The 18086-nt window shown below is 35.7% G+C and overlaps 1 protein-coding gene across 2 annotated transcripts in view; it reads left to right on the top strand.

Annotated features, from left to right (window-relative positions):
- The window catches only part of GABA-B-R3 (gamma-aminobutyric acid type B receptor subunit 3), a 70465-nt gene that overhangs the window by 48933 nt on the left and 3446 nt on the right, over window positions 1–18086 (top strand). The window contains exons 5-8 of one of the 2 annotated variants that reach the window (XM_067769815.1): window positions 1326–1682; window positions 2104–2405; window positions 2660–2798; window positions 13168–13443. In XM_067769815.1, coding sequence (XP_067625916.1) covers window positions 1326–1682; window positions 2104–2405; window positions 2660–2798; window positions 13168–13443 — 1074 coding nt within the window. The remainder of the gene's footprint in view (window positions 1–1325; window positions 1683–2103; window positions 2406–2659; window positions 2799–13167; window positions 13444–18086) is intronic. The other variant, XM_067769816.1, reaches the window with a different exon arrangement.

Here is an 18086-nt window from a genome sequence, read left to right as displayed (position 1 = left end):
ATACCTCGAAAAGGCGTCCACCTATAGAACTAAGGCCCACCCCTTTTAAAATACTCATTAACACCTTTCTTTTGATACACATATTGTACAAACGTATTCTAGAGTCACCCCTGGTCCACCTTTATGGCGATATCTCTGAAAAGGCGACCACCTATACAACTACCACCACTCCCTTTTAAAACCCTCAATACCTTTAATTTGATACCCATATCGTGCAAAAAAATTCTAGAGTCAACCCTGATCCACCTTTATGGCGATATCCCTAAATGGTGTCCACCTATAGAACTATGGGCCACTACCTCATAAAATACTCTTTAGTGCTTTTCATTTGATAGACATGTCATACAAACACATTCCAGGGTTTCCCTCGGTTCATTTTCCTACATGGTTCCCTTATGTTGTCACCATATTTCTCAACTGAGTATGTAATGTTCGGTTACACCCGAACTTAACCTTCCTTACTTGTTTGATTTCGAAGTCACATATTTATGTAACAAAACCGATTAAATTCGCATACATCTTTTGACACACGACATAAAGATGGCAGCATAGATACACAAATAGTGTTCCTGTTAAATTCTTTCAGGAAGTGGACCAAGGAACGATCAATTCTAAAAAATCATATCGAAGATGCAGACATTAGTAGATTATTTCCTTGATTGTCAGGTACTTTGGACACCATTTTTCCGAATAGAGGTAAGGTTAGGTTGGATATCTTATAACCCAGAAGGTTAGGTTAGTCTAGTCCCCGAGGACCTCACATATTAACAAGGCCTAATTTAAGAGCATACGGCGTCAGAAGATAGCGTCCAGTCATAATACCCATAATGATGCATATTTGCCTCTTTTTTATAATGATAACAATAACTCCGCGCTTGGTTATACGATTTACGCTCTCACTTAATCTGATTGTGGCGTCTGCGGTAGAGGATTCGAGGCATGCTTTTTAGCTAGTTTATACGCCTTTTCTTTTTAATCTACTTATTCCCATATACCCAGGGACCCAAATTAGATGTATACTTTTCTCCCTATCCCGATTTTTTTCTAGGGCTTGCTTACAACCTGACACTCTTTAAAATATTGTGATATGCGAGATTATTGCATTGATTGCTGTTTGGTTCTGGTGAAACGGAAGAGCGTAGAACGGGGTGAGGTGCAGGAGAGAGAGAAAGTAGAGTAAAAGAGAAAAATCTATAAAAAGTCATGTGGCTATAACTTTTTTAGGCAGATGTATGTTATAAGAAGTTAACGTTTGTACCATAAGTTTTACCTCAAAGTCTTTAAAAAAGTTCTAAGTATTTATTAAAACTCTATTCCTGCTAAAGAGCAATAAAATGTTCATGTCGGAATTACGTCAACGATCTACTAGCCAATATGAAAAACACAAAGTGAGCAATAAACGAAAAACGATAAGCATTCACACAAAAGACAAATCACATATCACGCGAGACGAATCTCTCAATAACAATAACATAGCCACATTGAATGGCATCGCGGTATCAAATTATGCACCCCAAACGTATGATGCCGTGTGGGCAATCGCTTTAGCATTACGTGCCGCCGAAAACCATTGGCATAACTTGGGTATGCAATCAAAACTCAATCAATTCGACTATGTGCGTACGGACATGGCAAAAGAATTCCTACAACAAATGGCAAAATTGGATTTTTTGGGGGTGTCGGTAAGTAGGAGCACATAAATACCTATATACTGGCGATCATATCTATAGAAAATATTTTTAGACAGACAGATCCAACCATCACATAAATAATATTGAAATTAAATTAGCCGTGCTTTTTTACATGCATATAAGTATGTATGTATATCTGCCCAATAAAACATTTGGCAGCACTGCAAATGTCAAAACAATATAACAACAATACATACATTTTCTCTGTAAAAAAAGTTGATTAAAGAAACATAAAACTTGAAAGTACTGATTTTATAAACACCTATTTCTTACGAGTGGATAAGTTTTTGCACCTCGCAGTCTATAAAACACAGCTCTTATATAATAACAAAATTATATTTTCTTTTATTTACTAAAAAGTTAACACGTTATTATTTCAATGCTATTTCTTATTGCTCACCCTCTTAAATAGGGCCCAGTTTCGTTTAGTGGTCCCGATCGTATTGGAACAACCGCCTTTTATCAAATACAGAATGGCGCTCTGGCGCTCATAGCACTCTATCATCCAGCAGTTCGACGCTTGGATTTTCATTGTCCTCATTGTCGTTCAGTGCGTTGGCACACCGGCCAAGTGCCAATCGCTAGACGGATTTTCAAAATGCGCGTTGCTACAATTGCTGCGAGTGCCTTCTATACAATAACAACATTATCCATTATTGGCATCATACTGGCTATTGCCTTTCTCGCATTCACTTTACACTTTCGGAAAATGAAGTGAGTAGATAAGTGGCAAGTCGTTAATGAAAATGTTTTAAGTATTTGAGAAAACGAATGAGAAATAAGAAAACTCAAACGCAAAGTGACCATTAAATTAATTTTTGCAGTTGTTTTATTTTTCTTACACACTTAAACATTTCGAGAAGTTTTTACGCTTATGTGTCTCCTTTTTGCTTTCTTCATATATTTTTTTTGGTTAATGCAACATTTTAAATTTTTTCACTTACCAACGCAATCATTTTGACACACAGAGCAATTAAACTTTCAAGTCCAAAATTGAGTAATATTTCTGCTGTTGGATGCGTTTGTGTGTATATAGCTGTAATTTTGCTGGGACTGGATTATTCAACGCTGCCCACGCCGGAAACATCATATTCAAACGTTTGCACAGTAAGTATTGCACAATGAAATGAATTAAGCTATCAGCATTTTTCATGCATTGTAACATTGTAACTCTTTGACCACTTCAATATTTCAAAAGTAATCGCGATTTCAGTGGTGACTTCTTAATTTGTTAGTCGATAGTCAACCAAAATATGTGACGCTTCACGATAAAAAAGACCTAACTCGAAAAGCATCAGTTTTTTTTTTACAATTTATTACAATTTGGAAATCGAGTTAGGAGCCTCTTCTTGCGTAGGTTTTTCTTATATTAGCCAAGACCCAAAAATTGTGGATTTTTCTTCAAAACTATATGGTCTCGCACATTAGTTCGTGCAAGTTTTGGGGATATTTCCACCTTTTTCAAATTAAATTCGTCATGTAATATTTCCAGTGCTTTTTTAGCGATTTCATATTTAAAATCTAACTGACTCATCTGATGATGATTATTTTATCCCAGCGGGTTAGGGGGTCAGAATATACCCGCGGTGGTATGCCTGTCGTAAGATGCGACTAAAATACCGGATTCAAGGGGCTGTGTAGCGCAACCCTTCAGGTTGCCTGCGCAATATATGGGCAAATCCCAAAAACTTTTACTTTTTTGGATACTCGGGTTTTACACACAAGCAAAAAACTTAAGGCCAGAAAAAAGTACAAGGACATTAAGTTTGACATTTTGACTATCCGATCTGATGATCTTAGAAATCAAGAAAGTTGATAGTAAGTGTTTGCAGAGCTTCGAAACGTAAAAAACGTCGATTTTTACACTTTTTCAAGCGGTACCCTTGATTTTTTTTTTTTTTTTTGAATTTGTTCGATAAAATTTTGAGGCATCGCTGAAACGCTATGGAATTTAAACCAAAATGTTGTCTTTGAGACGGAGATTCTAAAAGTATGAGCAAAATTAATGTGCTCCTCCTATACTCAAAACCATCATCAATCAAAGTAGCGATACTTTTTTTTTTGTCATTTTCAATATTGACAGTTTTTTGCTTATAGCTTTTTGAGGCAACTGAGCATTGAAATTTTAATTATGCACGATAATAGCCTATCAGGGCCTTAAGATACCTAGGGCTTCAAATTCGATGTGCTCTTTTCAGTTTTGAAGGTAGAGGCAGAAAAGTGGATGCACTTGGTTGCGTAAATTTTTTTCAGGAGCATGTTTTTTTGTGGGCACAGCTACAATTTTACTTTTATCACTTCATACCCGTTTGTTAATTTTTTCTCAACACCACAGTAGTATATCATCAATTGCCTCATCTTGGAATATTCACGCAAGGAAAGTTATTGATTTTTGTACATGGGGCAAATATACGAAATTTTCGCCAAAAATTGGCAATCTTCAAAAAGTGTAGAAACAATTGATGGTATACTACTGCGGTGTAGAGTAAAAATTAACAAACGGGTATGAAATATTTAACGGTTACCCGGTTTCATATTTTTGCCGATATCTCTAAAACCGGGTTTCGGGTATCAACAAAATTTCACCTAAATATACCCCACATAGATATGTACATCCTGACAAAATTTCAACACAATCGGTTAAGAAGTATTTAAATAAGTAAAACAATTTAGGGTTTCCGGGTTTATATTTTTATCAATATCTCCAAAACCGGATCTCGAGTATTAAAACTTTTTACCTAAACATACTTCGTTCACATATCTATATGTTTTTAACGTTTCAAAAAAATCGGTGGAAAGGTGTTAAAATAAATGTGTTGCAAACTTTGCAGTAAAAAATATTAGGCGGTTATTCGGTTTTATATTTTTACAGATATCTACAAACCGGGTCGCGTGTATCAAAAAAATTTTATATAGCTAACAGCTGCATATATCTCCATATTTTGTTAAAATTTGTGAGGACCCCAAAGTCGAGGACTTTGTATCCTCACAACATACACATATCCATACATTTTTCTAAAGAACATACGTTTTGAAATAACTGGAAACTTATAATAATATTTGAATTTATCACTTATACATTTTATATGAAATATGCATATGTATACCTTTATGAATTATGCCCTAAATACATATATTCTGTTGTACATTGAATTGATAATTATTAAAATGAAGAACAAATTAGATTTGCGCACTTTTGCACACAAGCAAAATATTTACATTTTCGCAAACATAAACTTTGAATATAGGATCACCCTAACATGCATTCAATATTTGGAAGGTAGATACGCACAAAACATAAAAATGCAGCGGTCGATCAATCCTTTGCACACTCAAAATCCAATGTACCCAGCTACAAATACAACATACATAATAACTTAAGTGAACGGAGATCAGCAGCAAGTCGTAAAAATAAGCGCCGCTACTAATTGAAATTTTGCTATACATATTTACGCACTAGTATACAACACACCAACGCACGCCATACAACAGAAGGCAGAAGCATTGGGCAAAGCAAAACACAACATTAGAATCAGGTGACCACAAACAAATATACAAACACACAATATATAAACCAAAGCCTGGAAAACACGGTATGAGAAAGTACAAAGGCATTGTATTCAATAAGGAGCATTATGGTCATGGAAATTCATGGGAAGGAAATATTTACCGGAATAACAGTTGTTTTATATTGTTAATACTATTAGTTGAAAGTTGTTATTATAAAATAACCGTTTGCCTGCGTGCAAAAATTAGTATATAAGGGCCACGAGTTCGCATTGAAATTCAGAGATTAGGAGACAGGCATACGAGTCGGTAGGTTTTATCACTACCGACCAGGAGTACACCTGAAGGCTTTTTCACTTCATTTGTACTAAAAGTATACTCGTCTGGAGGCTTTATTTCTCCATTGGACCGCAGAGGTTGGCCGAGGGCTTTATCACCTCAGTCACCTCTTACAAAGTAAGGGAATCAGCTAGGAGTAGAAATAGAATTTTTACTAAATAAATACTTTTGTAACGTTTTATAAGAACAAACAGGGTTATTCTTTTAGAAGGACCGGTAGGAATTTCTACTTTCAGGAACCCTGGACGGACTGAGGCTAACCCCGGCAAAGTCAAAGGAAAAGTCCGTCACAAATTTCGATATAATCCGTACAGAAGTGTTGAAATAAATGTATATTTAACATTGAGACCTCAATTTATATATTTTTTGCTCGATCTTTTGACTATATCTTTATGAGGCATTAAGTAAGACGAGTAACGGCGATTCACTATATCCCCAATTTAACCCTCAATGTTCCTAACAAAAGGATATTTGCGTGTTACCATGTTTCAAAAAAAATTGTTTTCTCCAAAAAAACCAAAGTTTGGCGGATTTCCCCATATAGCTTCTCCAAACCCAATTGCCAACCTCACCATCTGCGGCGAACCCTGTTGCACTAACAGACGAGGCTCTGTCGACCCCAAGCTCCTCATGGAACTTGGGGGTGGTTAGGAAGGGATGGCCTGAAGGTTTAATGTGGCCATAGAAATCGTTCCCGAGATGGTCGGGCTAGCACCTTAATGGTGCTGTGTTACCGGGGCGTACCGGATCTGTATCTGGCAAAGGACCATCACATCGATAACACTCCCCAAAGCTTTCGGGGAGTAACCTACAACAACAACAACAACAACGTCGATTCTTTTCATTTGCGATAAGGCAATGAATTTTCCACTCATTTGAGAAAGTACTATTGAGGCTATCCGATAGTTTGCTAGGGCATTATCATGCAAATCTGCGCCTCAATTTATAATTGTTACGACCTGGGCGCCACCCAGTGGAAATTGTTTTTTTTGGTTGCATTGTCTGGTTCTCTGAAGTATATATAAGATTTCAAGTTTTTAGCTCAAGGGAAAGTTTCTTAAAACTTGATCACATGACTCCGCTGTATGGTACGAAATTTGTTAATATTTCGACCCTGAAGCCACGTATCAGAATTTCCCCCCTCATTTAATTTATTGTCATCAGGTACCCAACTACGGGCACCCAAAAACTTATCGTAAGATTCCATCCCATCAGTACGATTTTTTTAAATATCTCGACTCGTGCGCCACCTGGTGAAATTTTTAATTTTCATTACGTTGTTACTGTAACCTGAACTCCGTATTAATTTTCTAAATATTTCTGTATTTTCTTGTTTGCTGCCCAATCGAGTAGGTCTTTTGATACCCGGCTTGTACTTGTACACAAGTGTATTATAACTTGGCTGTACATAATGGCTTAAAGGAATCCATATATAATATCGTTATATCACAATTATCAGTACCTCAAAATATTTAGATTTAGCCATGGTTGTCTGTACTTTTACAGGATAACTTGAGTACAAATTGAGATAAAGATATCTCAATTCAAGTCAAGTTTGATGTGCTGACATATCTAGGCACCGAACAGATTGGCACTGAAAATGGGCGAAAACGAGCGAAAATTTCGAAAAGTGGCAAAAATCAGAAAACGTAGGCGTGACACTGCCCACATTTAGAAGAACAAGAAATTCGAAATGTTTTTGAAGACATAAATTAAAAACGTTTTAAGATATGGTATTGAAATTTGGCATAGAGGTTGTTCTTGACACTATACATACGTTTTATAAAAATAACAAAAACCGTTATCAAATTGTCGAAAAATCGAAAAAAAGGCGATAATGCATTATCAAAAACCGATAAAGTGATGAAATTTGATATGGAGTTTGACACTATTACGAAAAATTTAAATTTTATAAAATTTCCGTGACACTGCCTACATTTGGAAGAAAAAAATTTAAAAGTTTTCAACCCTTAAATTGAGAGCCGTTGGAGATATTATATTGAAATTTGACATAAGGGTTCTCCTTGCACTTGTTGAAAAAACGAATTCGAACAAGTTTGTGTGTCTAAGTTCGGGTGTAACCGAACATTATATACTCAGCGTGAGTTTCAATTATACAGTACGTTTCAGATATATTACTTTTTCGAATTTTGTTACGAGGGATTTATTTTTTTTAAGCTCTAAAAATATTGTGTAATGCTTAACCTGAAAAGGGGCGTTGAAAATGAAACTGTATTTTTTTTTTGCAAAAGTTAATTCCACGCTCTTTGCCAAATATTTGGTGATATTTCTTTCTCAGAATAGAATCAAATTCAATGTACCGCTTAACTTTTGTAATCAGTTTTATGCGAACAGGTGGAAGAAACGGTCGTTTTTATGCAGTCAAAAATTTCCGTTTTTCAGCATCTAAAAGTTTTATTAAAAATAAGTGCTTTCATAATTTTTTTTCGTTGAGTTAAGTTCATAAACTTCGTGTTTTTATATCAAGAGTGGAATAAAATAGTTGGATTTTGTGTTTGGTACTGAAAAACTTAACGTGCCTCAGGGCACTCTTGTCGGTCCGCGCGAACTTTTTCCATTTTGAATTTTTGAATAACGATTTATTTGTAGTACTTATTTCCCGGTTTCGAAAATTTGTTCTTTTAAATTGTTAGCTCGATTTTCAAATATTTTCTTAAACGCAATACTCAAAAAACGTCGCATAATGTCGCGTGTGAAATTGTGCAAGTTATCGGAGGAAGAAATCCGTGAATTCATGGAGTTTGTGGAGTCCTGTAAAGAAGAAGGTTTGAGTAGCGAAAATGGCTCTAGTGACAAAAACTACGACCCAGAGGAAATTAGACCAGAGAACGAGCATTTTATATCCTATTGTCTTAGGGATATGGAATCGAGTGACATATTTATAAGCGAAGCAGCCAAGTTTTCACTGAATATTTCTGCAGCTATATATACTGTCACTTTCGATGAACTAGTCACGTTCCCGACAGAAGCGATTCCGTTGACTTCGACTCCACTTCCAAGAAAAAGAGCCCGTTCGCCTTTACCAATTGTGGAAGCCACCGGTGACGGTAATAATTTTTTTGCAGGCGTAGAATCTATAAACAAAGATTCTACTGAGTTCAGCAAAGTGATTTGGAGGAAAGCAAACCTCAAGCTTCATGTAAACGAGGTCGCATTCCGCAACTCTACAGCTACCTGAGAATATAAAATCGTTCTCAACACCATCGCAATTATTTTTGTATTTTTTCTCCAGAAAAATACTTGAAACGATTGTTCAAGAGACGAATCGATGTGCTCTAAATCAGGATATAAACACCAAATTCAATGTGAATGTCGATGATATCTGCCAATATATTGGAGTTCATCAATTCATGTCAATTTAGCGCTACCCGAATTTAGATAGCTATTGGGGTAAGAATGCTTTTGAACCTATTCGCAAAACAATGCCATTAAAACGGTTTGAAGCAATAAAAAGATTCCTGTCCTTTCGAGATGAAGACGAAAGAGTTAAAAAACGCGAGCCCTACTATGACCCCCTATTTCGTATGCGCCATTTCTCCAACCTTCTCAACGAACGATTTGATTCCATTCCGAAACATGCCCGACTTTGGTAAGCTTTTGAAAATTGCACACTTATCATTGAACGAATTTTTTTCCTTTTCATTGGCAGTGTTGATGAGCAAATGTCCTCAACAAAAATCAAACATCATCTAGGACAATATATGCCGAACAAACCGCACAAATGGGGGATGAAATTGTTTGTATTATGCGATTCATTTGGTTATGCATATAGGTTTGAAATTTACAACGGTACTGGCGATAATATAATTCTACCGAATTGTCCAGATCTAGGTAGCTCGCAAACGCTGTCGTTCGTTTGTCTCAAACTGTAACTGTAGATGGCTGCTGGTCTTGTGAACTACAATCAGATTCGTTCGGTAGGTCGCCCATCTAAATCGCTACCTTCAACATCTTCAGAAAGTCAACCCGCTGCTCTTAGCGTAGGAAGAAAAGCTGTCCATCCCGTTGATGACGTTCGATTCCACGGCAACAGACATCTTCCAAAATGGCTTCAAAACAAAGGTGGTAAAAATGGTGCAAGCACTGTAAAAAGTCGAAAACTCAATGTACTTGCGAAGTATGCAATTTACATTTATGTTGCTCGGCCACAAAAAATTGATTTTCGGAATATCATACGAAGTAATTCATCTGTCTTGATTTCATTGTTAACTTAAACTGTTTGCAATAAAACTATACTTAATAAAATTTCTATCTGTTTTTATCCTTGACACCAACCGGTAAGAGTGCCTGGAGGCACTGTTTCTTTAATCACATGTGGAAGGCAAACGAATCGACTAAATGACAAACGGATGACAATTTTAAGTTTCTGGTGACCTAGTTATGCTAGAAAAAAATTCCCAACAATTTCGGATTAGTATTTCCAAGTTGCCGGTTAGAGGGTTAATTTTTCTTCGAGTTATTGCTCCCACTTATGCTTAGTCAAAAAATAGCTTCTTACTATTTGTTATATCAGTTAAGAAAGTAAAACGCCATTGATAATAACCCTCACTATGATCCGTTAGTTTTCCTCTCTGTCGAATTTTGTTACGATAGGGTTAACGGTTTTTGATTTATGATTAACAATATTTGTAAAGTGCATTTTATCACTAGTAGGCGCTGCCACGACCATTTTCAAAATAATTTTTATCAAGATTCTCAATATCAGTCCACACGTGTTATTTACTAAATAATCAGGTTTTTTGTGTTTTCAAAATGTTATACATACATATATGTAAAATGTGGGTGTGTTTATCATCCACTTTCGCTCATTTTAAATAACAATGGAAGATGGGTGCCAGGGAACCCATATACCAAATTTCAATAAGATATCTCAATATTTATTCAAGTTATCATGTGTACAGAGACTTGGTCTATACTTATCTGGATTCGTTTATGCCGTTATGATCAACCGTTATGTTACCAAAGTTAATATACTATGTGTGCAACGCACGCTGAGCATAAAAAATTTAAAAGATGCTATAATTCAATACCAAAATCAGATAAAGTGATGAAATTTGATATATCGGTTAAGTCTGGGTCGAGATATTGAAATTTTTTCGCAACCCATATATCAATAGCCTCTAAAGATATCGTCAATTTTTCAAATTTTGCAAATTTTTGATTTTTCGATCTCGATTTTTTTCGTGTTGCTCAAAACAGAGACCAACTATTCACCTGATAAAAAAATATAGGTCACTTTGTGGGGCAGTGCCCATTTTTTTACGCTTCCTTGCTTTACAGCTTTTGCAAAGCCCCCGCCAACAAATTTCTAAAAAGTCAGCGGCTTGCGTTATAACTTTCATTTTGCTAAAGTAAACTTGAATGGGGCCTTAAAATATGTATGAGAACTCCTTGAAATTTTGTTGAATTTCTCTTAACCGTGCTCTAAGTACTAAATAGACCTGTAAAGTACTAAGTACATACTTGTACTAGTACCAAATAAGTACAAGTACTCAAGTACTTCAAATCTAAGTACAAAGTATGAGTACTACAGTACTTGTACTTCGAATCCAAAAGTACAAGTAGATATACTTAAGAAATACTTGGAAGTACACCAAAGTACTTTTTCTGATAAAATATGTCAGTTTAATTCATAGATGGAAAATCAAAATTTGAGTAAAATTCTTATTAGAAAGTGACAAGAAGTACAACAATATATTAAATAAGTATAAATTGTACAATAGCTAACAATATTAAAGTAGTTTTGTGTTTGCCTTCATTAGTACTAGCTTTTTAAAAGAAAATTCCGTCATTGATTGCCTTCGAGGATCATAAACAATGCCTTCTAAGGAAAAAAAACGCTCTACGGGGTCGGAGGAAGCTAAGGGCGAATTCATTTTGAGTGATAGGTCCTTAATAAAGAGGATAACTCTGAAGCATATTGAAATCAATTTATGTATCATTAAAATACCTGTAAAACTCTTCCTCAACCATTTTGTCAAAGTCAGGTGCTGGTTGATCCGCCTCAAAACCATTCAGTACTTATCAAAGCACTTCGAAAGTACTTATCAAAGCACTTCGAAAGTACAAGTACTTTACTTGTACTTCAACAATTCAAGTACAAGTACTTTGGTACTTATACTTGTACTCATTTTTCGAAGTACTGAGGTACAGATACTTGTACTTGTACTGGTACTTTTTCTTTACAGGTCTGGTACTAAACTTGGTTTCTTGTAGCGTTAGATAGAGAAAACGCTATACTTATGTGTATTAAAATTAAATTAGCAAGAAAGTTAAAAATCAAAACCAACAAGCTCAGCGTGAGCTTCAATTTTTCAGATAAATTACTTTTCAACATAACACGTGGCACCTCCCGTTTAAAAAAAAAGTCCCCATTTCCTCGTACAATAAAACTTGATAAGTGAAATATCATTGATTCAAAACTATTTTTTGCTAAGTTATAGCTTATTATTCTAGTCTACAACCCTTTTAAATTTGTTTTATATCTAAGTTGCCGTGGTCTTTAACCGATCCCGTCCATTTTTAATAGAAATATTTTCTGCTATAGGGAAAACTTGTGTACCCAATTTTGTTACGATCCGTTAATTTTTCTTCGAGTTATGGCTCCCGAAACATTGAAACTTGCTTAGTCATAAAAGGGGCGGTGCGACGCCCGTTTTTTTAAATTTGAAGTTTTTCCTATTTATTGTTATAAATCCACTAGGGAAATGAAATACCATTGATATAAAGCTCTTTTTTGCAAAGATATAGCTTATTTTATTCGTCCCCGACCCTTTTAAAGATCTTTTATATAAAAGGGGCGTGGTCCTTAACCGATTTCGTTAATTTTCCTTCACAGCATTCCCTATAGCAAAGGCAACCACTCTGCCGAAGTTTTTTACGATAGGTTTAACGATTTATGATTAATAATATTAGTAAAATTGATTTTATCACAAGTGGGCGATGCTACGCCCATTTTAAAAAATTTTCTCAAATTTTTATTAAGAGTCTCAATGTCAGTCCATACGTCAAATTTCAACGTTCTAGATGTATTATTTACTAAATACAAAAAGTGGGCGTGGTTGTCATCCGATTTCGCTCATTTTCAATACCAATCTATTCTGGGTTGAGATAAGCTCGCGTACCAAATTTGGTGAAGATATCTCAATATTTACTCAAGTTATCGTGTTAACGGGCAGACGAACGGACGGACGGACATGGCTCAATCAAATTTTTTTTCGATACTGATGATTTTGATATAAGGAAGTATATATCTATCTCGATTCCTTTATACTTGTACAACCAACCGTTATCCAATCAAAGTTAATATACTCTGTGTGCAAAGCACGCTGAGTATAAAAAATTTCTAAGAATAAAGTTGTGCCAGGTGAACAAAATGCTGATATGCAAATAATCTTTAAACGATTTCCTTAATTAAATATCACAACTTTGTGAGATGTTTAGGCCCACACAATATTCAAAGCACATCAAGCTGTTACACAAAATGTAAAACATTAATTTCCATAATTTCAAGCATGTCTGCGACATATTTGTGTATAATCTATTTTCGTGTTTAAGCTTACATAACAATTTACCATATTTGCTTTAATTTCTTTATCTGATTTTTCAGGCACGTGTCTATTTGCTTTGCGCTGGCTTTTCTTTGGCTTTTGGTTCAATGTTTGCTAAGACATATCGCGTACATCGCATATTCACACGTGCCGGTAGTGTGTTCAAGGATAAAATGTTACAGGACGCTCAACTTATTATGTTAGTTTGTACACTCTTGATAATGGATGCTCTACTTGTTACGATATGGGTTGTCTTTGACCCAATGGAACGGCATTTGCACAATTTGACATTGGAAATCAGCAGCATTGATCGAAGCGTTGTTTATCAGCCTCAAGTAAGATATGAAGCTTATGTGTAGATATACATATACTACATACATATGTAGATTCAATATATATGTATGTGAGGGCTTTATTATTTATACATATATTACTTTTTTATAAACATAAATGTTCATCGATAGTTCTGGTGATGTACAAACTACTTTGGCATCTCAGATTTTTTTTCATACAACCCCCTTTTGAGTCCCGGAAAGCATTTGCCTGTGTCTAACATGCATACATAGAAAAATAAGATACCTTGACAACATCTATAACTTGCTATGTATACCCTCTTAATACAAATTTGGAAGTACATTTTTCAAATAGCTTTTTACGAAAACTATGAAATAGGCAGAAAATCTAAGAACTGACGAATATCATTGAACAATTTTATATCTAAGGCAATCATATCAGTTTTTTATTCATGAGTTATCGTTTTGCTATTGGTGTGTTATCGACGAGGTATAGACAATCGATTCATTTTCGAAGTGTTATGCATTTGCTATCGATAACTAAGGCTACCAATGAGTTACAGACATTTTGTAGAGGAGTTATGGGCTTATTATCGAGAAAACGCAGACTGTGTATCGAAAAGTTATCAAAGAGCTATCGAGGTATTGAGGTATTGCCCAATTTTTATCCACGTGTTGTTAGCTAAAAGTTATCAAAAACTATGGATTTGTTATCAAAAGGTTATCACTTTTTATCGGAGTACTACCAATTCGTAATCGGTGTGTTATCGATTTTTTTTACCGACGACTCATGGGTTTGCTATGAAGCAGATACCGACAAAATTTCACGACACTTCTTTATAGTTAAATACATACACATATATAAATAATACTGATATATGTAAGTAATAGTCAACAGCATCAGCATTGCTAATAACGCACTGCTAATATACAGATGTTACTAAGTTCTGTTGAACGCGCCTGAAAATATTCCACACGATTTGAATAAACCGCATATTTTATCGTTAGTTTAATTCACAAGGGCCCTAACCAACAAATCTAATATTTTACAGCAGAAGCAAAATACATTTTAGTATAACATTCATCACTAGCAGATATAGGAATTTCAAAGTAGCAAAACTCCGTATTTATTGGCACTAACGATTTCAAATTTTTACTGGGGGTGTATTTTAACACATCCTTTCAAAATCTATGAAAAATTCAGTTTTCAAAAATTTGTTGGTAAAGGCCTTCGTGAATTTCATTTACGATATGTAACTAAATAACTGTAATAACAAAAAAGGCAATGCCTAAAGAGGAATTACAAAGCGTGCTGTGGGCCTTCTTATTACTGAGTGGATAGAGGCGTCTGCCTTCACACTAGTACGAAGTATGAAACTAGGAGATTTCAAAACTCACCTCCCGAGAAGTTAGTTGATCAGATATATTCATAGTAACAATCACCGTGTATAAATTTTGTAACTTTTCTCTAACATCAATAACAAAAAAATTACAAAATAATATATAAAGCAATAAGAGCCCGTCTCGCTAATTAAATACAGATGCAACTTCACTATAAATTCTATGATACATCTGTAACCCAGCTATAACAAGCCAATAAGAAGCCCATAACTCGGCGATGACAAGCCGATAGTTAATTCGTCGATTATAATACGCTGCCGATGATAAGTCGATTGTCAAAAAATAATTTGTAGGTACCGGTTGTTATTTGTTTCTATCAAAGTTGCCTTTGATGTGGTTTAACTTCAATTACTGGGTGAGCTCTAATTAACGCCTGTATGTTTACACATCAAACTTCACGAGTATTTGGTACTCACGTGTTTTTTTTCGGTATCGGGATTGACGCTCTGCGAGTAAAGAGATTAACATAAATGTTTTATTCAGCTTTAATCTCGCTGTTGTCAATTACTCGTTAATGGTTCAAACTCGTAAGCCAATTATATGTATAATATTCGAATTTATGGCAAATTAAATATTTTACGCTGAATTAACGTTTACATTTGAGCGAATTTTATCAACTGTATTTCGATCCCAACTGAATGGACTGGATTATTCAAGGCATGCATGTTGATTATGCCTATATGTCATATATATGATACATAAATATGTATGACGATATTTTTATAATTATTAATTGACATTATGCTTCATGAATTATTTATTTACGAACATATAATGTCTATTTCATAAGGAAGCGTAAAGCAAAATTTTTTTTTAATTGTATATACCTTGTAGTAAAATCAAGATACAGTTCCAAAAAAGTCCCAGAGGCTAAGCAAATATCAACAAATAAGTACATAGTTTACAATGCATGCAGAGTAAATCGCTGGAAATCAAAAAATGTATGCCGAATATTTTCTAAGTGCGACATTTTTGAATTGTTTCGCATTTATCCATGCGATGTACACTCCTTGTGTAACTGTGATTTTTGGAAAGAGAATCAATTAATTTATTAAATACAGTCGAAAAAATAAACACATATACCCCATGAAAATGCATAGAAGACATTTTATTCACATCTCACCAAAAAAAAAAACCGGGACTACCTCACATCGAGCAAATGGCTGCGATTAACGAGTGACGTCTCTTATTATAATTTATCCTCTTTGGTCGGATATTGGTTTTCATACATATGAAAGTTTGGTTCACATAAAGCAACCCTGCTTAATAGATAATGTTTATGTTGTTACTTTGTTTATATTAAGTCACTTTCATGTTTGTCCTCAAAGTAAAAAATTGGGAATTTTTACTGTAAATGTTTGTTTAAATTCCCATGGAGCTAGCGTCTTGAAACTTAGAGCATACTTTAGAACTTGATGACAATGCAACATGATATTTAAATACTCGTCCGAATTTTGAAATTTCGTTATTGAGTTTTGATTAACTTTCCGATAAGCTGAAGACCCTAAACTTTAAAATAGCTTAAAGTAAAGTATTTGGTATTAAAAGTTCTTCTGTAGGGCCGGGATCGAGATATTAAAAAGTCTTAAGAAACTGCAAACCCTACGCAATATTCAGGTCTCCGAAACATTGCAAGAAAAGTTGAAAAAACTACCGCTTAGTGCAGACATAGAAGCCTCCGGCGAAGCGGCGAGGCTGAGGTAAGTCCTCCAGGGACTGATAGAAAAGGAGGACGGGAAATGGTCACACAGTAGTGAGGAGTCCCTTGAGGCACTATTTAACACACACTTCCCATCAGTAAATAGCGCGGGAGAATTATGCAACAACGTCTGCACTCCTTATACGGATCGAGAGGTATCAGGGTTGTTGACAAATACCAAAACTGAATGGGCAGTACAAAGTTTTGCCAAGTTCAAATCGCCGATACCAGGTGGAATATTCTCTGCTATGCTGCAGTTGGCAGGTGGAGCGATTATAGAATTGCTTAGAATAATTTTTCAGGGTTCCATAAAACTCAACCTCGTTTAGCAATCTTGGAGAACGGTTCGAGTAGTCTTCATACGGAAAGCGGGAAGAACTAGTTCTGCACCTAAGTGGTTACAGGCCTATTAGTTGAATATCTTTTCTGCTCAAAACCGTAGAGAGATGAATAGATGTGTACATTAAGTCAAGCACGAATGATGTATTATGGCCAAAAAAATCGCATTAGCCACTGCAACAAGGCTTAAGGCCTCGAGGCAGTTTGAGTGCAGGCCGTATGGCCATAGCAGTATAGCGCCATCTAATATCAGGCAAACGGCATATGAGCCCATGCCTGAGCTTCGAAAGAGATCTTAAGCCTCAGTTGAGCCGGAGGGTTGGCGCTAAGGTGCAGAAATGGCAGAACATAGTATACACGTATGTACCGCGGGTTCCAAATTAACGAAAGGGGTCTGGTCTGTGACTATCCAGAAATAAGTAGATCCTACGGCTGTCAGATCACTAAAGTACCTTTCAGGCGAAAATTGTAGCCGTGAAGAAGGCAGCAGAAATTCTTTTTGAAGCGTGCTTAAGCTGCACTCCCGTCAAATTATATATTGATAGTCAAACGGTAATTAAGACAATAAACTCACACAGTACTTCATCAAGAAATGTCCTGAAACGCAAAGCAGATTTAGAAAAATTTCGCTCAGGCCGGGCCATACACCCTATAGTGGGCTCCCGGTCATAAAGGGATAGAAAGTACCGAAAAGGACGACGAGTTGGCAAAGGAGAGAACAGCACTTGCTGAATCGACAGTAGACGTCCCAATCCGCTTGGGAGAAATCAGAAGGAGATAGGAGTTGCGTATTATCTATCAAGCGACATTAGACTCACAAAGTGGCTCATATCTTTGAAGATACAATATTTCAGGCTCACGGCTGCTGGATGAAACGGTTGAGCACGTTCTGTGTTCGTGTACTGCGCTCACCTGGTCAAGACTTCAGCTTTTAGGGGCGGCAGAGTTGCCATATCTTAGGGCATCAATCAAGCTAGGTCCTAAAAAAACTTCTAGTATTTTCCAAGAGAGTGGAGTTATTCTATAACATTAGTCCTGGCACCAGACTGGGGTTCCTGCGTTTGGTCATCAAACAAATACTTGTAACTCTATGCACACATTCGGTCTGTATGAGGTCTATAGTGACCGATCAGATCATACTAACCCGACCTCTCTCAAAGGGGTTGCTGTTCTAAAGCTGTGTAAGCAGTTGTTGGCATCAAAAAGTCCTTCTTGTCTGGGATGAAGTTAAGGGTGTTAAGAATGC

This window comes from Eurosta solidaginis, chromosome 2 (assembly GCF_040869045.1).
Source record: "Eurosta solidaginis isolate ZX-2024a chromosome 2, ASM4086904v1, whole genome shotgun sequence".
NCBI lineage: Eukaryota > Metazoa > Arthropoda > Insecta > Diptera > Tephritidae > Eurosta > Eurosta solidaginis.
This window is presented reverse-complemented; position numbering and strand designations above follow the sequence as displayed.